This window comes from Nestor notabilis, unplaced genomic scaffold (assembly GCF_000696875.1).
Source record: "Nestor notabilis isolate BGI_N333 unplaced genomic scaffold, ASM69687v1 scaffold35131, whole genome shotgun sequence".
NCBI classification, from domain to species: Eukaryota; Metazoa; Chordata; class Aves; order Psittaciformes; family Psittacidae; genus Nestor; species Nestor notabilis.
Genome location: NW_009914840.1, coordinates 1 through 18,542, shown reverse-complemented (window position 1 = coordinate 18,542; position 18,542 = coordinate 1). Strand labels below are relative to the sequence as shown.

General features: G+C 38.8%; 1 protein-coding gene across 1 annotated transcript; it reads right to left on the bottom strand.

The window, feature by feature from the left end:
* Positions 1-2,968: 2,968 nt before the first annotated feature.
* Positions 2,969-16,005, bottom strand: ASRGL1 (asparaginase like 1; the record flags this gene model as incomplete). Its single annotated transcript, XM_010023835.1, has 5 exons — positions 2,969-3,334; positions 5,968-6,078; positions 7,935-8,053; positions 12,291-12,445; positions 15,863-16,005. Coding segments are annotated over 5 exons (764 nt in total), but the record flags the coding sequence as incomplete, so codon positions are not given.
* Positions 16,006-18,542: the final 2,537 nt, after the last annotated feature.

Sequence of the window (18,542 nt, the reverse complement as noted above, 5' to 3'; positions counted from 1 at the left end):
CTGCTGTTGGTAACCCCCTTGAGTTCAGCGTCTTTCAACTACATTTATAAAAGCTGTTAAATGTTAAAGGCCTTATAAAGGGTAGTTTCTCAGTATTCACAGAGGTCAGGGGACATGTAAGTATATTAAAAACTTTGGGTGCCCTGTGCAACACCAGCAACTTTTTATACCACCAGCAATAGTCTCATGCTGTTTCAGCTGAAGAACATAACTGAAATGGTAGAGAGCAAGGAAAACAACTGCTTCATCCCCAGCTCTCCACCTTCTTTAAGAAGTAGGTCTGCTCCACCCCTGCCCATTTGCTATCATTCCGCCTATGAGAAAGGGGAACACAGTCCTAGAAGAGGCCTACCTGCTGTCCAGATGAGGTGAGGAAACTGCATATGTTGCTGCGGAACGCTGACTCAGTGACTGCCGGTACCAGTGCTTTGCCTGAGCTGCCGTCATTTGAACCGCAGAGCAAACTCCAGCCTAGGGTTATCAAACATCATCAATCTACACGCAAGAAAATCCTCATTCCCAGCCCCAGTGAACTGGAGAGGCAGAACAGCACATGCACGTGTTTGAAAACCAGGTACTTTTTCCTGAGAAAGGAATACAGTGCACACGATCAAGGAGCAGGTGAGACAGAACAGACCAGATGCACCAGATGGTAGTCACACTGCTTAATGCACTGCTGGAAGGTGCCCAGCAAATCTGGTGATGAGCGATAGAAGAACCTATACAGGATAATGCTCTTTGTTAAGTGCCAGCAATTTATTACAGTATATTCCCAAGAACAGCTGAGGTGAATTAACCACAGTAACCATTTACTACTCCTTCTGACAGCCCTGAGATTGCATCTGTGCTCCTGCTGTGGTTGATGGTACCTTCTGGGCAGATGTGAATTCATTCAAAGCCAACAAAAAGCCAACTGTCCAGGTTACCAAAGTGCCAAACCACAGCCGAACGACCACCCAGCAGGTATATTAGCTTATGCTTGCTGCTACACTAACCATCCCATGGGTATTGGTCATCTTGGAGCACGACCAGGACAGGCTTGCATCCACTCAGAAAACATAAGAAAAAAGAACTTGACAAAGATCATAAACGAAATATTGCAGTATTAGGTTACTGGGTTAAATGCTCCCCATTCCAGCTACTTCAAGCAAAGGAAGGTTTACTAGGAACATGCCCTCTACGGAGTTCTGCAAGCACGTGTAAGACATTTGTATTTTTCTTGTGTACAGCCTACATCCATACCTATGTATCACCATTTAGCTCTAAAAGCATCCTTCAAGTTTAATGAAAATAACCAAAATAAAAAAATCATTGAGCAATTTCATGAAAACAATCCTGCAAAGCAAAACCTGGCAGAACTCACGGAAATTGTATTTTTTATTGCCTGTCATGAATTTGATCCAGCCCTACGGACAGGTGAGGTACACAAAGCAGACCTTTGACCACAAATATTCTGGAAACGAAGCTAAGACAATAACTGCTTGCTTCTCCCCCCAAGATTGGTACCTCATGCACATACAGGGAAGTGAATTAATTTTTCACTCGGAAGAAGACCGCTTCTCTCTACAGAGGAGCACATTTTAAATACCGTTATTGTTTCATGAACCTCTGATGATCACATAGTAGCCATTTTCTACCTGACCTACTGTGGAACAAAGCACACAAGTACTCTATGGTTATGTTTTGCTGAGCCATCTATGCTTGAACCACCGCTGTCCACATCCAGTCAACTGCAACATCTAATAAGCCATGGATCAAAGCAGATAGCAGCCTTGGCAACCTTACCATTCTGGATAAGCCAACTCAATAACACGGCTTATTGTAGTTGGGACACAGGTATGAGCAGTTTCAAACTATGATTTAAGGGTTTTGCTATGTTTATTTGGGTTATCTATCTTGTAAAGGGAACATTCCGCAGCATGATGGCATGCAATTATAACATACAAATCTGTTTGCAGAGGAAACCTAGTCACCAGCTAAAATCTGTAGAATTATGACATAGTTTTAACATGAAAAAGTATGTAGTTAAGTCAGAAAACAGGAAAATTTTGTTTTCTTTAAAAATACAGTGAAGAAACTTTATTAGAAGTAATGCAGAACGTCAATTCTTCTTTTAAAAGGAAATATCTCCAAAAAACATTTCAGACTTCACACAAGAAGTTTGTTAAGAGGCAGCTTCATTTTAGTACAGCATGCTTTCATCACTTGATTTTAGATAATTATTTTTCCAGTTAATCATCATCTGTCTCATATTTAGACTCAAAAGGTGACTATCACCTTTGTATTTGAGTAGTAAAGATTGCTGGTTTCTTTATATTTCTTGAAATCATTACCTTCTTTACTACTACCACAGATATTAAATCAGTGATATGTTTCCTGTAACCTATCCACCAGGTGCCATACTTCAAAATCCCGTAGCCTGCTTTGTTGTGGTCTGTGTTTTTTAATTGTAGGCTTGATGCCAATGAATGGAATAAAAGCAGGACTCCTTGGAGAGCATCACATTTCCCATCTCTGGAGAAAAGTTATTTTCTTTACTTCATTACAATTTCCCTTGACAGTTGCCTCCAGCCTGTGACAATGCCATAGTCTGAGCTCTTGGCTGATGGTGGTGGTACTTCACCGAGTAAAGTCAGCACTTCGTTATCATGGGATGACCGCTCAAAAGACTCTGGAGAGCAATGCCATTTTCAAAATTCCGTCTTTAATTAACAGGTATTAATCTCAAATCATTGTGGCAGCAGTCTCTTGGGAACGGGCACGGAAAGGAGTTCCTCTAATACTGAAACTCAGGTTCCCTTTAATGTAGGATTAAGGCATGCTAACCAAGAAACCTATTGACCACTCTTTCTCATCTAGAAAAGGAGAATCCCCTGACTTCCCAGAAGTATTAATAAACACTATACATCCACTATCCATGACCACTGAAGAACTATGTCCAGATTTCATTCTGAATGTAAATGTGGTGATGCTTGTGAACCAATCAAAAGAGTACAGATCTTTCAGAAAGATGAAATCAACTGCCACTGTCCTCCAGAAAAAAAAAAAAAAAAAAAAAAAAAAAGTCTTCATTCTTCCTCAGTTGATGTTGTTCATTCTCAGAATCCCCCACTTTCAGATGCAAGTGCTTCATCAACAGATTTCGTATGCCTCTCCCCAGCATAAATCCCATAATGCAGCTGGTCATCCTTTACAGTAGCCCAGGACATCTGCTTGGTGGAGAACCTTGCTGCCCACTCTCCTGAATTGTTAACAACAATGACACCCCCCAAACCCCCAACTCGTGCCTTCATGTAGTCTAATGCGGTGTCAGCAGCCATCTCTGGTGACATTCCTGAAACGAACAAGATAACTTCATGGTATCTGTTCTAAAATTCCCTTGAAGTTTCACCCCTCCCCATGGAGCCAGCCAAATGTAATTCCTTCTTCAACTAAATTGGCAGGAAATTTCCAGTGTAGCAAAGAAACTGTTTATAGGAGAGCTCTGGACAGTTGTTAATTGCTGCAATGGTATGGTGCTGTTACAAAACCAGGATTTAAATAGCTTCAGATTGTAATTCAGTTTCAGTGTTTGATATAGACTAACTCATCAAATCTATGTTCAAGACACAACATTTCTGATACCATCATTTGAAGGGAAATACGTCAATTTGCAAGCTTTCCATCAAAGGTTTGTCACAAGCTAGATTTAAAGCATTTACAATTTGAAACCCCTACCACCCCCCGTTAAAACAATCAAAAATTTCAGTCATTATCTATGTACCAAGTCCATTGGCTGCAATGGAGTTCAAAGCATGTACTTCACATTGTTGTAATTTATCAAAAGCAGGCATCAGTGTCACTCTTCCTGAAACCTCTGAAAGCAACAGGCGAGATGAGGACCCAATGTACTACACATCAGAGAAAGGACCAGCAAAGCAACTTTATCTTTTCATTACGCTTCATTCATATTAACAGGAATATTTTCTAAATAAATCAAAGTTAAAGTGTGCATCATACACACTGGCCTGTAGTAGCTGCAGAAAACTACAAGTTCAAATATATATTCAGGAGTGCAGTTAGCTCAGCTTAATTGTTCCAAGATACATTCCACCAGTAATGTTATGCAGCTTAGGTTGCAGAACAAAAACTGACCTTCATGCCTTCTCTGCAAATTTTGAGTTAAAACCAGACAAAACCAGCAGAGTCAGAATTATTCACAGCACTGGTGACTGACAGGATAAAGCTCCTTTCTCTGACGTTACGGGTGACACTGTGACTATTCAAGTCAGTGGCACTGACTTCAAAGGGTCAGTATTTCACTGTTTGATTTTTTCATCAAGACAACAGCTGCCACCATAAGACAGAGATCCCAACAGCTGTGAGGACTGGGAAAAGCAATTCACTCCTGCAATATGAAAGTAAATTTTGCAGCATTGGTCCAAAAGAAGATATTTACTATGTGAATTACTGACTAGCTGAACAGAATTATGAAGGAGCTCTACATCTGTTCTTAAATACACAGCTTCAGTTGACTGTTTAGGAACTCAAAAAGTTATAATAACTTGAGGGTTTGTTTTCAGCACCTTCATGGAAATGGGGAGGGGGGAATAAAAAAAAGTACTGCTGATGTGTTTTTCTGGCAGCTGAGTTACACTTCTGGGCAAGACGTATGAACGTAGAGCAAGCACAGGCAGGGTGAACAAGTGCAAACCCATTAAACATGCACATGCTTGGGTTTGTTTTCTTTTTTTTTCTCTCTTTAAAAAAAGAAACCCACACTTTTTAGTTTGAGCCTCATTTACCTTTCATACTGATTTATCACAAGCCAGATAACTGCTATCAATGCATAGGTTTTGATGCAGTTAACTTCAAGCCAGAGAAGAAACTGATTTACACAGTTTAGACTAAAGAGAGCTTAGAAGGTCATTCACAAATTGAATAGCTAGGGACATAGAGACTAAGGGGAGATCGTAATGTGTTAAAGCTTTGGGAAATAATCTGTAGGTTGTGTTTTATGCTGAAACTATCACATTAGCCAAGAGATTTACAGAGAAATGTACCCATTATACGCAAACAGCGCTATGAAGCATAACAAAAATATTCTCAGTTACTTGTCTCCCTACTCACTGCTTGTCCAATGAAAATGTAAATTGAAAGTTTTCCCACTGTTTCCAGTTTGGTTGATCTCAAAGCAAGTTACACTCTACTGCCCAAAAGCTATTGCTTTCTAAAAATAATGGTGGTATCTGTATTAATGGTTCTTCAACTGCATGCAGCACAAGTATGTTGTCTGGCTATGTTTACAGGCTGTAATATAATCATGGGTTTAGATGACAGACTAACTCATGAAGGTAAAGCTCCAAAGGGTCATCCCACAGTCAGATTGTATTACAGTCACAGAAGATGTACTGTGTCAGCTGTTTACCACATACCCACCCAGTTAGTTTAGTGTATTTTCCAAAACAAAATGAAAATTTAAATCATAGTTAAAACATCTTAAAAGCATTTCTGTTGCTATAATCAGAGCTGTTAAAATAAAGACCTTTACAGTTTATGAGAAAGGTGATATCTGATGCTTTCTTATTTCAGCTCTGATTATCCATCTCTAGTTCTCCCCTACTGCTTCCTTAAATATATCTTGCTTTTACTTGTTTTCAGTTTCTTTGTTCACAAAATTTTAGTTTAAAATTGAAAAAAATACTAAGAGAACTTCAGTTAAAGCAAACGATGTCTTTCAGAGTACATTGATCTAAAGCGTGATTAAACATCAAGCAGCACAGATATTTCTGTCCATTTAAGACTGTTTTAGATTTCTTAATATTTTAGTACTTTGTTTTGTTTTTAAAGAGAGATGACCCATCCATATACCCCTGGGAGCAACTCTTCTGACAACTGTTCAAGGATGACAGTACATAAACTGAAACCTGTCATTAGGCAATGTTTCCTATCCTTATAGATTCAGCCTACAGGAAGTTTGGAATGTACCTTGCTCCATGTGATAGAGGATCAGTCGGGCTAAGACCACTTTCATAATGCTCTCCCCATGTCCTGTGGTTGAAGTGGCACCAGAACGATTATCAGCATAACCTCCACTTCCTTTCCAGAGAGAAAAAAACCCCAAAGAAGTCAATATTCTGTACTACAATTTACAAACTCTGCATTGTTTAGAATGGGTACCAAGCATTTCTTCCTTAAGGTCCATCAGTTCTGTCCACTTCTGGGAGCAAAGTGTCAGTAACAAACTTCTTTCTCATTGCTGCCTCAATTTGAAAAGTTAAATATATGAAAGAAATCAACAGCTGGATGAAGTCAGATGCCAACCTGAGAGAGGTAGAAGGCTAGTGATCTGCTTGTGGTACAGGAAGCAAAAGCAGGCCAACACTTCACAGGGATGGGCAAAAAATATTTTCTAGGACAGCAAGAGACAGTATATTGAGGATCAGCAAGACTGTGATAGGATGCAGAATGCCAGGACAGACAACATTTACTAATTGAGATGGTAAGAAGGAAGATCTTGTGAGGACATCGGTGAATTAACCAAAGTTTGAGGGTAACTCATCCACAAGAGCAAAAGCAGGTAAGAGATTTGAAGAGCCTGGGATCTAGTGAAGCATCACAAAGCACCCCAGAAGAATTCTTGTAAGTCCTCACCACAAGCAGTGTTTCTTCTGTTGAACTCACACTCCCCCCCTCCTTCATTTTCTTTCCCTCCCATCCTTGTTTTGCTGGCACATTCCACACCCTGTTCTTCACCAAGCTTCCGCTTGCTCAACACCCATGTTTCTAGCACATCTCCTAAGAAAAATATTTCCCAGGAGCTGGGGAGGAACATACCACAGCATTATAAACAAGGTACTGGGGGAGGGGAAAGAGGCACAGAAGAGCAGTGAAAGTTTCTTCCCTTCTGCACTTTCTTGATCAGATCGGATCTTTTCAACGTACCCTGACTCACACATGGAAAAACACTGCCACAATCAGCCTGTCCTTTTAAAAGGACAGCTAGTGTTCCTGCATCCAGTGCTGCAAATGTCTAGTAAAAGAAAAGATGCAAGCAAGACACTTAACAGCGCCTAGTTCCACTTGTCCTTCACAGACCTATGTTGCATACTATAGGAGCCCTGAACATGATCTACATAAGGAATGGGTGTTTGCAGTCAGAAGGCTGCAATTTAGCGTGTGAGAGAAAGTTAGTATTAGTTTTATAATAATCCTGTACTGCCAACAGCAGTGCTATGTGAGTTTGGAATCTGTTTTGCTAAAAATAATTATTTTCCAAATCTCAGCTATATGGTATAACTCTGAAGCAATCAAAAGACAAGTCTGTCCCATGACAGGAAGAAGTCTGGGGAAAGGATTTCAAGTGTCTCTTTATACTTGGATAAGAGGTCTCTTAAAATATTTCCTTTATTCCACACCGCATCTCTGAGGTTCTAAGGCAGTCTTATCAGGGCTCTCCAAGAACAGGAATTTACTCAAAGTTGCCAGTCATTTTACAATTCTGGCTCACTGAAATGACAAACAGTAATTACAATTATACCTAATAACTTAAGTGTCAGAAAAACAGCACCTTCATATGGAACAGGCTACATTTTTTGACTTAGCTATAACCATGGATGTACAAAAGGAGAGCTTTATCAGAATAAACAGAAGAAAAATGCAGTTAGCATTCAGGAAAGGACAGAAAAAAAGAAATTCCCATCCCCATTTTCCAGACAGAAACATGTTGAATAATCATAATGACAGTACACCTCAACTCCAAATCCTTACTTGCAATTTCCATGTTGTGTTAAGACACTTGTGCTTTGATATATCTGAATTAGACCTTCATTTCATATATACATATATATTTATGTTTCATTTCACTAATGAGAAGCAGAGTGTGTAATACTTTTTTTTTTTTTTTTTAAATTAGGTACCTCCAAAAAAATGAGGCAAGACCCCACACCCCATACCTATGCATGCTGTGTCACCAACACGGCCAACCAGTTTATTAGAGAGTCCTCCAGTAGATGTTGCACAAGCTACATTGCCTTCACTGTCTATAGCAACAGCACCGACTGTTCCAAGGTCTCTGCCAAGAAAAACAGTTCACAAAATTAGGCAGAATTAAAGCATACCTGCCAAAGCACGTTGCATTTATTTTCCAGGTAGCTTTAAAAAAATATTACTACAAAAAAATTACTACTCATCATAAAGCTATTTTTCACCATGCTTCCAATTACAAAAGTAACAAGCAATATGCAACAATTCTCACAGCTTTATATTCAGTAGAGTAGAAAATACTTAATTCTTTTATATCACACCCCATAACTTGTTTACCTTCATAGTATGGAAACATCGGGCTGGGGAGAGACAAAGAAACCCACAAAACAAAAGCACATGGGGCAGAAATATTACTAGCCAGCATAGTTCTGGAGTATTTTTTTGGCTGTGCCACCCCTGACATACAACCTTCCCCTAAACAGCCACTTGAAGATGCAGGAATTGTCTTCAGTGTCTCAACGGGAGATTAACCGGAATTATTAATGACAATGCACATAAAGGCGTGAATACAGAAAAGGACAGTAATGTTATGCATGCACTGAATCATTTCCTTCCTGTTCCTCCTTTTTCCTCTTCCTTATTCCCCTAAATGTTTGAATGCCACACCAGAAAAAAAGTTGTTTATGTGCCTTTCAACTAGCATTGTTCACAACGCATCATTAATACGTATTTTCTTCTTTGTCCTCTGCAGCTATGCAATGTCGAGGTTTAAATCACTTGGGCAGCGGAATCTGCTGAAACCACACATCAGCTTAATCTTCATGCCCTGAAGAAAACAGAAGTCTCAACTACTGCTTTATTTCCTCAGCACAGAGAAGTCATATATAACAGGCTGCTTACAATATACATGTGCATTCACACTCAGAGGAAAAAAAAAAAAAAAAGGCTATTGTAACTTACTGTAACAGTTGCTGCATTGAGAAGCAAGACATTACTGAGAAGCAGCGGTCTGAGTGTCCACGTATTCCAATCTTGGCAATTCAGGTAGGAACATAAAACAGTATCTGGCTAGGAGAGGTGTACCAAAAAAATCTAAACCCCTCCACACAGGAGAAGAATTTCTAACAATCCTTTAAGGAACTGCTCAATAGGTGACTGGAACAGGAATACCTCTGTAGGTTCCCTGGGCACTGCTGAGGGTCTCTCTCTAGTCTCCCAAAATCTAAGCTGATAAAGTCAAAGTTTCTGTGTACCATGAAGCCCACAGTCAATTTCTCAGAGAACCAACTTCCTGTTCCCTCCAGCTTATGTAAAATATCATACTGTCAGTCCCTACACTTCATTCACAGCAATTGAAAGTTGACTGATGAATCACAGGCCTTACAAACTGCTCTGACATTTACATGGAGACAGACCTCATCTCAAACTGGTATGATGGTGCAGATGGGCTTCCCACCCATCCATCTGTTACAAGTGATTTGCTGAGAAGAGTATTAGTAAATTCAGTGCTCCCTTGCACACTCATGTGGCACCCTTCCACCAACTAAAGTTAGATCTTCCTCAGAAATTAAGAAAGATACATCCAGATGTACACGCTTTCCTAGGTATGAATTTACCTTTAAGCAACTGTAAGAATACTGAAAGTACACAGATCACATATGCAGCAGCTATCTGTTTTGGTACAAGAACTCAACTGGCAATAAGTAACAGTGAATGTGTCCAACACACCTTATCTGCAGTGGAGTAAGTAGGCAGCTACATTATTTCTTACTCTCCCTTTAAACTTTTTTATTGCTTCAATGTCAGATGTTTTCTTTGTTCATCTTCAGAACAAAGACAAAAATGATATAAACAACCTGTTGCATAGCTAGTTGACTTAGAAACATTACCAAAGCAGGCAAAACTCTCAAAGATACTGTATTATAACCATCTCTATATTGCTCGGACAATAGCAAGAACTTCAACAAGTAACTGTGGTATACCAGAGGATGCTATCAGTAGGAATTACTTTGTTCAATCACGAATTATTCTTACATACTGCATATACTGTGATACAGAATGGATCAGTTGGATTTGTTCATTCCCTTTCATCCAAATCATTCACTGTCCAGTATCCACGAAGTTAGATGTACTTTTCTATCCCCATTCAACTAACGGCATGTGCTATTTTGTCCCTTAGACCTACATCAGAAGGACAGTGACTGCTGCCAGGGTCCTTGTTAATTAATACTGCCTCGAGTTATTCTTACAGTGTGACTCACACAAGGGCTAGAAGCCCATCTACTATTTTATGGTTAGACTCCTTTTCTGTGGGGTTCTTCAGCAATCTTCACCAATTCTTGACAAGAAGTATGGTAAGAATCTTTGAAGTGAGAAACTGAAGATATATCAAACCACACCTTATTGTCAGCAAGATGCCATGTCATACATGCTATGGAATCATAAGCTTTTAGCATGAATGAATGAATGAATGTGGGCTTCTAACCAGCAAAAGAGAAAGGTCTCTCTTCTGGAGACACAGAAGGTTGCTTGGAAAGCTGTGAGCCCCCAAGGTTTCCAACATTGTTAAGACCAGAGGACTGCATGTGAAGTACATGCCAACCTTCAAATTCCCAGTATGAGCTGGTATTATGTTGCCTCTGACTAATACTACTTCACTTTCTGTCTGTTCGCCCCAGGCAAGTTTCTACATAATCACTGTGGACACAGCAGGGAAAAAGAACATTCCACATGTGATACAGGAACAAATAGGCTTGCATAAAAAAGACCTGTTTTTAACTTTGGGAGTTTGTGCTGATGTTTTGGGCACTGGTTGTCAGAAAAAGCACAGCGTGGCTAGGTAGAAAAAGTCTTGACCTCTTCAGAAATACACAAGGCTTCCGTATCATACATTCCAGAACAAGACAATGCTGAAATTGAAGGTGCCTAACATTGTTATAAGAAAATAAAAATAAAAATTAAGCAGTTATAAAGACTGAAGGGACACCCAGATGCCATGCCATTCCAACTTATATATTCAGGAGACCAAGTGGCAGTAGGGGCTATGCCATCCTCAAAATTCTTCACAATGAATTATAATACAACACAGTCCTTGAACAGACCATGGATCAAAAGAAAACTTCTGTTGGATACAAGAATAATTGCAACTGAGACCTTATAGTCAAGGAAAAACTTCACTTTGTTTACAAGATCATATTTACCCTTGCCTTGTGAATTTGTTTTTCCTTCTAGCAATTTATGGAAAGTAACTTACAGTTCTAGTTTATAGCCTCATTTCATGGATTTTAATTAATGCGCCCACAGAAGAAACTTCCTCCTTTTGGTCTACAAATTCTTCAGCTCTGCTTCTCTCATTAATACTATTTCACAGAACACATGAACATCATGTAATACAGCACTTATGTAATGTAATACAGTTCTATCCTATGCCACAACCATTGATGTACAAATGAAAGCTCAAAACAATGCAGCATTTATGCCTACCTCACAGGCATAAAAAAAAAAGAAAAAGCATTTTTGACACCTGATAATCTTCCTTCCTTCCTCATCCACCTCACCTTCCCCTCTATTTCGTATATGAGACTTGCTTCTTTTTCAAGTGACTTTCATTTTGTTGTTGTGCAACATCATCTAGTACCATCTCTTTTTACACCACCCACTACACTGAACTTCTTGCTGATTTTTTTCATTCCTATCTACAATAACCAATAGCCACAATCAGCACTGAGAAGAAGTTACTGGTCAAAAATCTGATGTTGCTTAACTAACCAATCCAGTTTGAAGACATACTTGTTCATCTACTTAACCAAGACCAGCTTTATTTTTTTATTTTTTCCATGGACTTGTTTTAAAATGTGGATTGGGGATTTTTTAAACTCCCAGTTCCACCATGGAAAAGAACTATACATAGTGATGCCTGCTGTTCATTAAAGCGGTTCTATGCACTTCCGTAACTAGTGATTTTAGCAGCAATAGTAAGTTCTACCTTTGTCCTCCATTAATGCCACAAAACCTGTGTTATGTCAAAGTGACTGACAACCTTCTTAAACATCAACCGTTTGTTCAAATTTGTTTCAGTCACACTTGAGCAAATTCATTGGAAGCTTCATTTTATCATTACTTTCACTGACAGCATACTGTAAAGACTGTATTAAACCATGTAACACTTGGAACTGAAGTATTCTGTGAATACAGATCTTCAAGCTTTGGGGGTTTGTTTGTTTGTGGTTTTCTCTTTTGGATTGTTTTTTTTGTTTGTTTATAACTGACAGGACAACTTAAATTATCTGAATTTAAAAAGAAGAAATATTTTACAAAAACCCTACTTCTGAAACTCCTCAGGGTTGGAATCTGGCTCAAGGTTCTTCTTCCATCTCTCCCGGGATCTCTCGGTTATGAGTTTCTCCCCTGGAGTCTCAGGAATACCCATGGCCTGAGCAAACAGGTGTGCACCATGGTCAGTCAGCAGCATGTGCTTCGTCTACAGAAGACAGACAAGAGATTCAGTGACAATTCTTGTTTTGCCTTGCACTGAGTAGTTTTGTATAATCACTCTTTTTAGAAGGATTCACACAAAGAAAATTCAAAATCTTGTTTTATGTTTAAACTTTCTAGATTTCTATGCCAATATCCTCTTCCACTAGCTAAAAAAAACCTTCCAGCTCTCCAAAACACAAACTTTAATCATCAGTAGAAAACAACTGCATTTATCTTTTTAATGCTTATTATAATAGGAGGAGAGAAATTGGAAATGTGCTCTTTTGCTAATTTGCATGCAACTTTTGTTCTGTTTCCAGTTAGCCACCAAATCACTACTTAATTGTTTCGTCCAGTTAACTAAGAGATCTAGAAGGATTTTACTCAGACAGAAAGAATGGGAAATAAATTCCTGTTCTGCCTAAAAGTATTACACCTTAACAAAAAAAAATGTAACTATCATACACTAAAGTGTTTCTTCACATCAGCAGAACCATTATTTTAAATATTTCCTTCACCTAGCTGCTATTCTTCTAGACCCAGATTTTCAAATTTAAGGAAAAAATACTGTCCTAATGGGTTTGAACAAAAAATGTTTGCTCTCTTCTAAGAACATTGGCAGAAGCTCTATTTTGACTCCTTCATTTAGCAAAGCACTTAGGCCAGATTTCAAATTAGTAACTAGTTGAATCCATGCTTCAAAGCCTCTACAGCTTGGTTAATTACTATTTTAGAGAAACTTGCCAGATAAATTTGTTTCAGTAATCCTTATAATTTAGTAGGACCTGTAAAATCTGACCTTTTTTTTTTTTTTCTTTTTAATAAATCTGTGTCCAAAAATAAGCGTCAGCTTCTTGGACCACTACACAGCTACTAATTGCACACCAGAGCCTAGGAATGTTTTGGAGGAGCAATGGTCTGACTGTACATTATGCAGCTATTCCAGAGCATAGCACCTGACTTCAAGCAAACTTGAATGTTCATGCAGCAGCACAGCACACAGGTACCAGCTGAGGTCCAAAAGCAGAACCACGTGATGCTTGAGGCAGCAGGCCCACAGCGCCTTGCAGGGCACTGAAGTGGCACATATGCAGCTCTAAGCCTGAAGCGAGGACTCCAGATGTTGGGTATTTCTGTGTCATGCTGCACTCCACAGAACATTTAACAGTCTCAAAGCTTCAGACTTTCAAGATGTTGCGGGCCATCAACCTTATTGATTTCTAAAGCAATGACAAGCAATCACCACCATCACCAACCCATAGCACTGCGTTGTTTTAAGGGATTCCAGCCAAACCTCTTCCCAAACCACAGACATTGATCTCTGCTTAAACCTATTACAGCCTCTGCACTAATCCCTTCCAATAGTTACACACATGGGAAATGTGACTACGTTTTAGAAACATTCCTAATGTTGTGGCCCTGACATTAAACATTTTTGAAAATTTAAATACCTTTTTACTGACAAAGTAAGTCCACAATTCACAAGAGCATTGCTTTAGGGAACAAGAATACAGGTTACAAGGAAGAGGTTCTCTGTATGCGTGAAAGAGTGGACAACAGGCTTACATGCCAAGTGATGTTACCAGACAACAAAAGCTCTACCTACTTATAAGAAAGCTGATGTTCTCCGACTTGAAAGCAAACTTCTTTGTGCAATACTGCCCTCCTCTGCCACCAAACCACCAGAAGCACATGGTCCAGTATTTTTTTTTTTCCTGGTAATGGGTGTTTGTTGGTTTGCGGGGTTTTGTTTGTTTGGTTTTTGTTTGTTTGTTTTAGCAAATACACTGAACTTCTTTTACTTTATATATATCACAAGGCTGTGCTCTCCCCATCACTTGATTTCAGCAATTAAGACTGTATCATCCTTCAAATTAGTTTAAAGAAAACAAAAACAAGTTTTACTGTAAAAAATGAAGTTGTTTCTTAAAACTTTTCCAAAGGCTTCCCTCCCATACACAGATCCTGATAACATACCCACCTTCCTGAATTGCACAAACAAGAAATACGTGCATATAGAGGATTAAGCTTTTATGATAGGGTTTTGGGTTGTCAAATTTAGTTCATTTTAATGGGAAATGGGGAACAGAAAATCCCCCAAATTTCTGCAGCTGCCCTGAAATTCAGACCATCACTGTTCTTCACTTAACAATCCTGGCAGTGCACAAAGCACCGAATGATATAGTAGGAGAAAACATAGATGCAGTTCACCTATAGCAATGAAACAGTGCTCTAATGTTCACAAGATGCCCATCTATGAAGTGTTTGAACTGACGGGGACTGCATGCCCCATTAAAAAAAAAAAAAAAAAAAAAAAGGCTAATTTGGTATCATTCTACTTTTGTTCACTCCAAACAGGAATAATTAAATAGGAATTTAACTGCTTTCTCAAGGATTTGTTGAATTACACGATGGAAGGCTTTTATCATGTTAACTAGAGGCTGCCGTGTTCAACAGCACAGTAAATCATGAATGGAAATTATTCTGGTGCCCTTCTTCCTTCTACCCTGTGAATTTTGACAAGTTTGAGCCTATTGAAAACATAACGGCACACAGTGCGCAACAACAACTAGAAGAACTACTCTGACCACCAGATGGAGCCCATATTGTTCCACGATAGTAACAGAAATAACAAAAAGTTAGACAGGGTATTTTCGGTTTGGTTGGATGGTTTGGGGAGCTGCTTGTTTTAAAATTCCTCAAGACAGTGAGGCATCTCTAAATCACTGGGAACTAAGCATTCTGACATGCTCAGGACTCCAGAAAAAGTCTTATTACCCATGGGTCACAGAGTTTAAAATACTTTTAATTATACACAGTAAAAGAAAATACACTTTGAAATGTACTGTGAAATATCCTGGTTTGGTGCCCCAGAATTCCTGTCCAAGATGAACACAAGAGTCACATCATTTGGTGTTCCCATTTACAATACCTGATGCAGAAGCAGCAGAAGCTCACCTCAAGATGTATCAAGCAATTCAGGCCAACATTTATATTTAAACTTTATCGTCTACACAGCTTTTGTATCTGGGCAAAGCATAATACACTTTACCACAAAATTTCATGGGTTTATGGCTGCATGATACTACTTGATCCTGTACAGTTGGGTTTTATGATTTTCCTTCAAATTTACACCAGCTGTGGAGCTATAGGAGATTAACATGTATAGGTCAATTCCTCCTTGAGCTTCCAAATGCAAGACAGAACTGTCCTTAGAATGCTATTTTTAATAAATATGTCTCAAAAACCCTTAAAATAAAAGCTCTTTGTGGTCATGACCATAGTTTCCATACACTACCATCCCTTTTCCCCTTCTTTCCTCCTTTAAAGCATTACGCAAACATCATTGAGATGTATCAATACATTGGATGAAGTTTTTAATGAAAAAAATGCTTCATAATCAAGTACACATTCAACATACCTTTTCCATGACAAGTCGAGCAAGTTTTATTGGGTTTGCTATGCATTTAACTGCAGATACTGCTCCAGAGTCTAAATTTTTTCCATCCATGATTATGGCATCCATTTCTACTTCACCTTTTTCATTTAGAACAGATCCACAGCCTAAAGACGGAACAAAAAAAAACCAAAACAAACAAAAATAAACCAACAAAAAAAGAAGAACAGGGAGGAAGGGAAAAACAGGAGCCATTAAGAGCTAACCATCAGGTGACTCAATTACTGGATCTCATGAAGCAATCTTTCTCAGTTTGTTGTCTGACTTATTGAAAGTATTTCCTGAATGCAAACAAACCAGCAGAAATACTGCCGAGTATAACCACAAAATCCAGTCATTAACAGAAGTCTCACAGGGTACAACATCTACTTTAAAACTGAGTTTTATTTTTATAGGATGAAAACACACTTCCAATGGTATCCAAAATTACATACTAGGTAGGAAAGTTAAAACAACAAACAACTATGAACATAATTCCTTATATCCCAGATCACTTCAAGTGCAGAGAAAATTGTTTTACCTTTATCGTTCTTCCAAAGGAGGATATAACATAACCCAACAAAATAGTAGAGCGTTCAATCCTATCAACAGATTAACATCGCGTAACATTCCAAGAAACTGCCAAAATTGATGGAGCAGAATAGAAGTGTCCACTTACTACTGTAACAGGAGCTTGAAACAGCAAGTTCTTCATTACCACATAAAAACAGGAGATGAAGAAATTGAAAAAAAATTAAGTAATAAAATGTTAGGTAGTTATTTTCTGCTGTAATTATCAGTGCTAACACTAACCTAATTGAAAATTAATGATACACAAAATGAGACAATGCAAATAGGTTTGACTTTAGGGTTTTTTTTAATACTGCCATATTGTTATCACAGGATAGAAAGACTTGAACATTGTACAGAGCTAAAACATTTTATTTCTGTTAAACCAACACTAAACATAAACATTCTGTTAAACAAACAGGTCAGAAACCACTGTTAATAACTGTTGACATAGGACTTCAATACCAATGTACCAGACCTGAAGGTATGAAATTAAATTGCCTGCTACAGGAGGCAACAAAATCCTGTAATCTCCAAAACTCTCCCTGCTGCACACAGACATGCACCCAAATGCAATTTTTTTTCCTCTCTCCGACTGCATAAACTATATATAACTTTCAGCCCTACATCATTCAGAACCTGTTATTTTCTAGACTACACTGATCTGTAAAGAGCCTACAGGAGCCTTTTGCCACCTGTGCCAACATCATTCTTCCAGCTTATCTTTTATGATGGTGTAAGGAATAAGTCTTCTTTGTTTTCTTTAAACTCTGACATACTCTTTTAGCTTCCTTTGACAAAGTAGGCACTCTAGCCCATCACAAAATTTCCACTAGAACTAGGGTACCCCCTTCTCAAGTATCAGTGACCAGAACCATGGTTCCAGAGTAAGCTTTACCTGCCCACTTTATCGCTGCATTAATAGTACCCTATGGATACTACTGGACATCTCTCACGGGTCACAGTTTAAGATTCCCTAAAATTTCCTGAGCAGAAACCAGCTGCAGACAGCCTCCTTTTACAGTCAGTGAAGAGAGACAGGTGTTCTCTAAGAACAATTCATCCCACTTGTCTTTCTTTAATAGCTGTATAGCCACCGCTTCTCGCTCCACTGACCACTGTGAAAGTCTGTACACCATGGCAAGGCTAGACACTAAGTTCCAGGTTATCTGAGGGAGGATGAATCCTTCCTTTTGTGGTTACAAACTGTCTTTCCACCTGCCTTCCAGCACAATGGGTAGGGAATATGTGCCTCTGAGGCTATGGTATCCATGGAAAGCAGCACTGGGTGGGGGAAGTCTGCAAAGGCTAAGGAGGAAAGAGTGTGCAAGGATCACTATAACGACAGTCTTGTATCTGGAGTATTCACACCAAGATAGCTACTACTGCTAGTCAGAGATCACATGAAGGAAATATAAACAAGGCCACTTCCTCATCACAATCAGAACTTCATTATGCTGCACAAGTCACTACAATTGTAGTTTCAGAGAACTGTATAGCTTCTAAGTCCCTCCACCAAGCCCTACTTCAAAAATGTATCTACACAGCATGGCTAAACCCTATCATTCAAAATGGACACAACATGATTGTTATGCTCATTCTCCCCAATATTTGTCATTGTCTTACAGCAATGTCTATGTTTTCCTAGAAAATATTACAGTAAAACTGATTTATCTTTTACAAAGATAAATATCACACAGCAAGTTTTAAGCAGCCACTCAAATCAGGGCCCTCTTCACATAGCTTTCAGCTCATTTTCACCCACTACTGAGAGCAGCTGTATCTGATGAGTGCTAACACAACTACATGCATCTGTGATTAAGATACTACTCGCCATTCAGATCAGTATAGCCAAACCTGAACAAGGGCTTAAGGCTCAAAGTCCAGTTAAGTAAAAGTTAAATGAGAGAACGCCCCCCTGATGTTAATAGTACACACCACACCTCTAAAGCTGCTTCATTATTTCAGCTTGAATCCTTTAAAATCAAGATGTTCAACCCAAGCCAGTAAGAAACCACTGAAAGCTTCATGTGAAGTAAAAGCTCTCTCTGGCTCTCAATTACAAGGTGTCGTCGTTCAAGCCCAGCTGGCAACT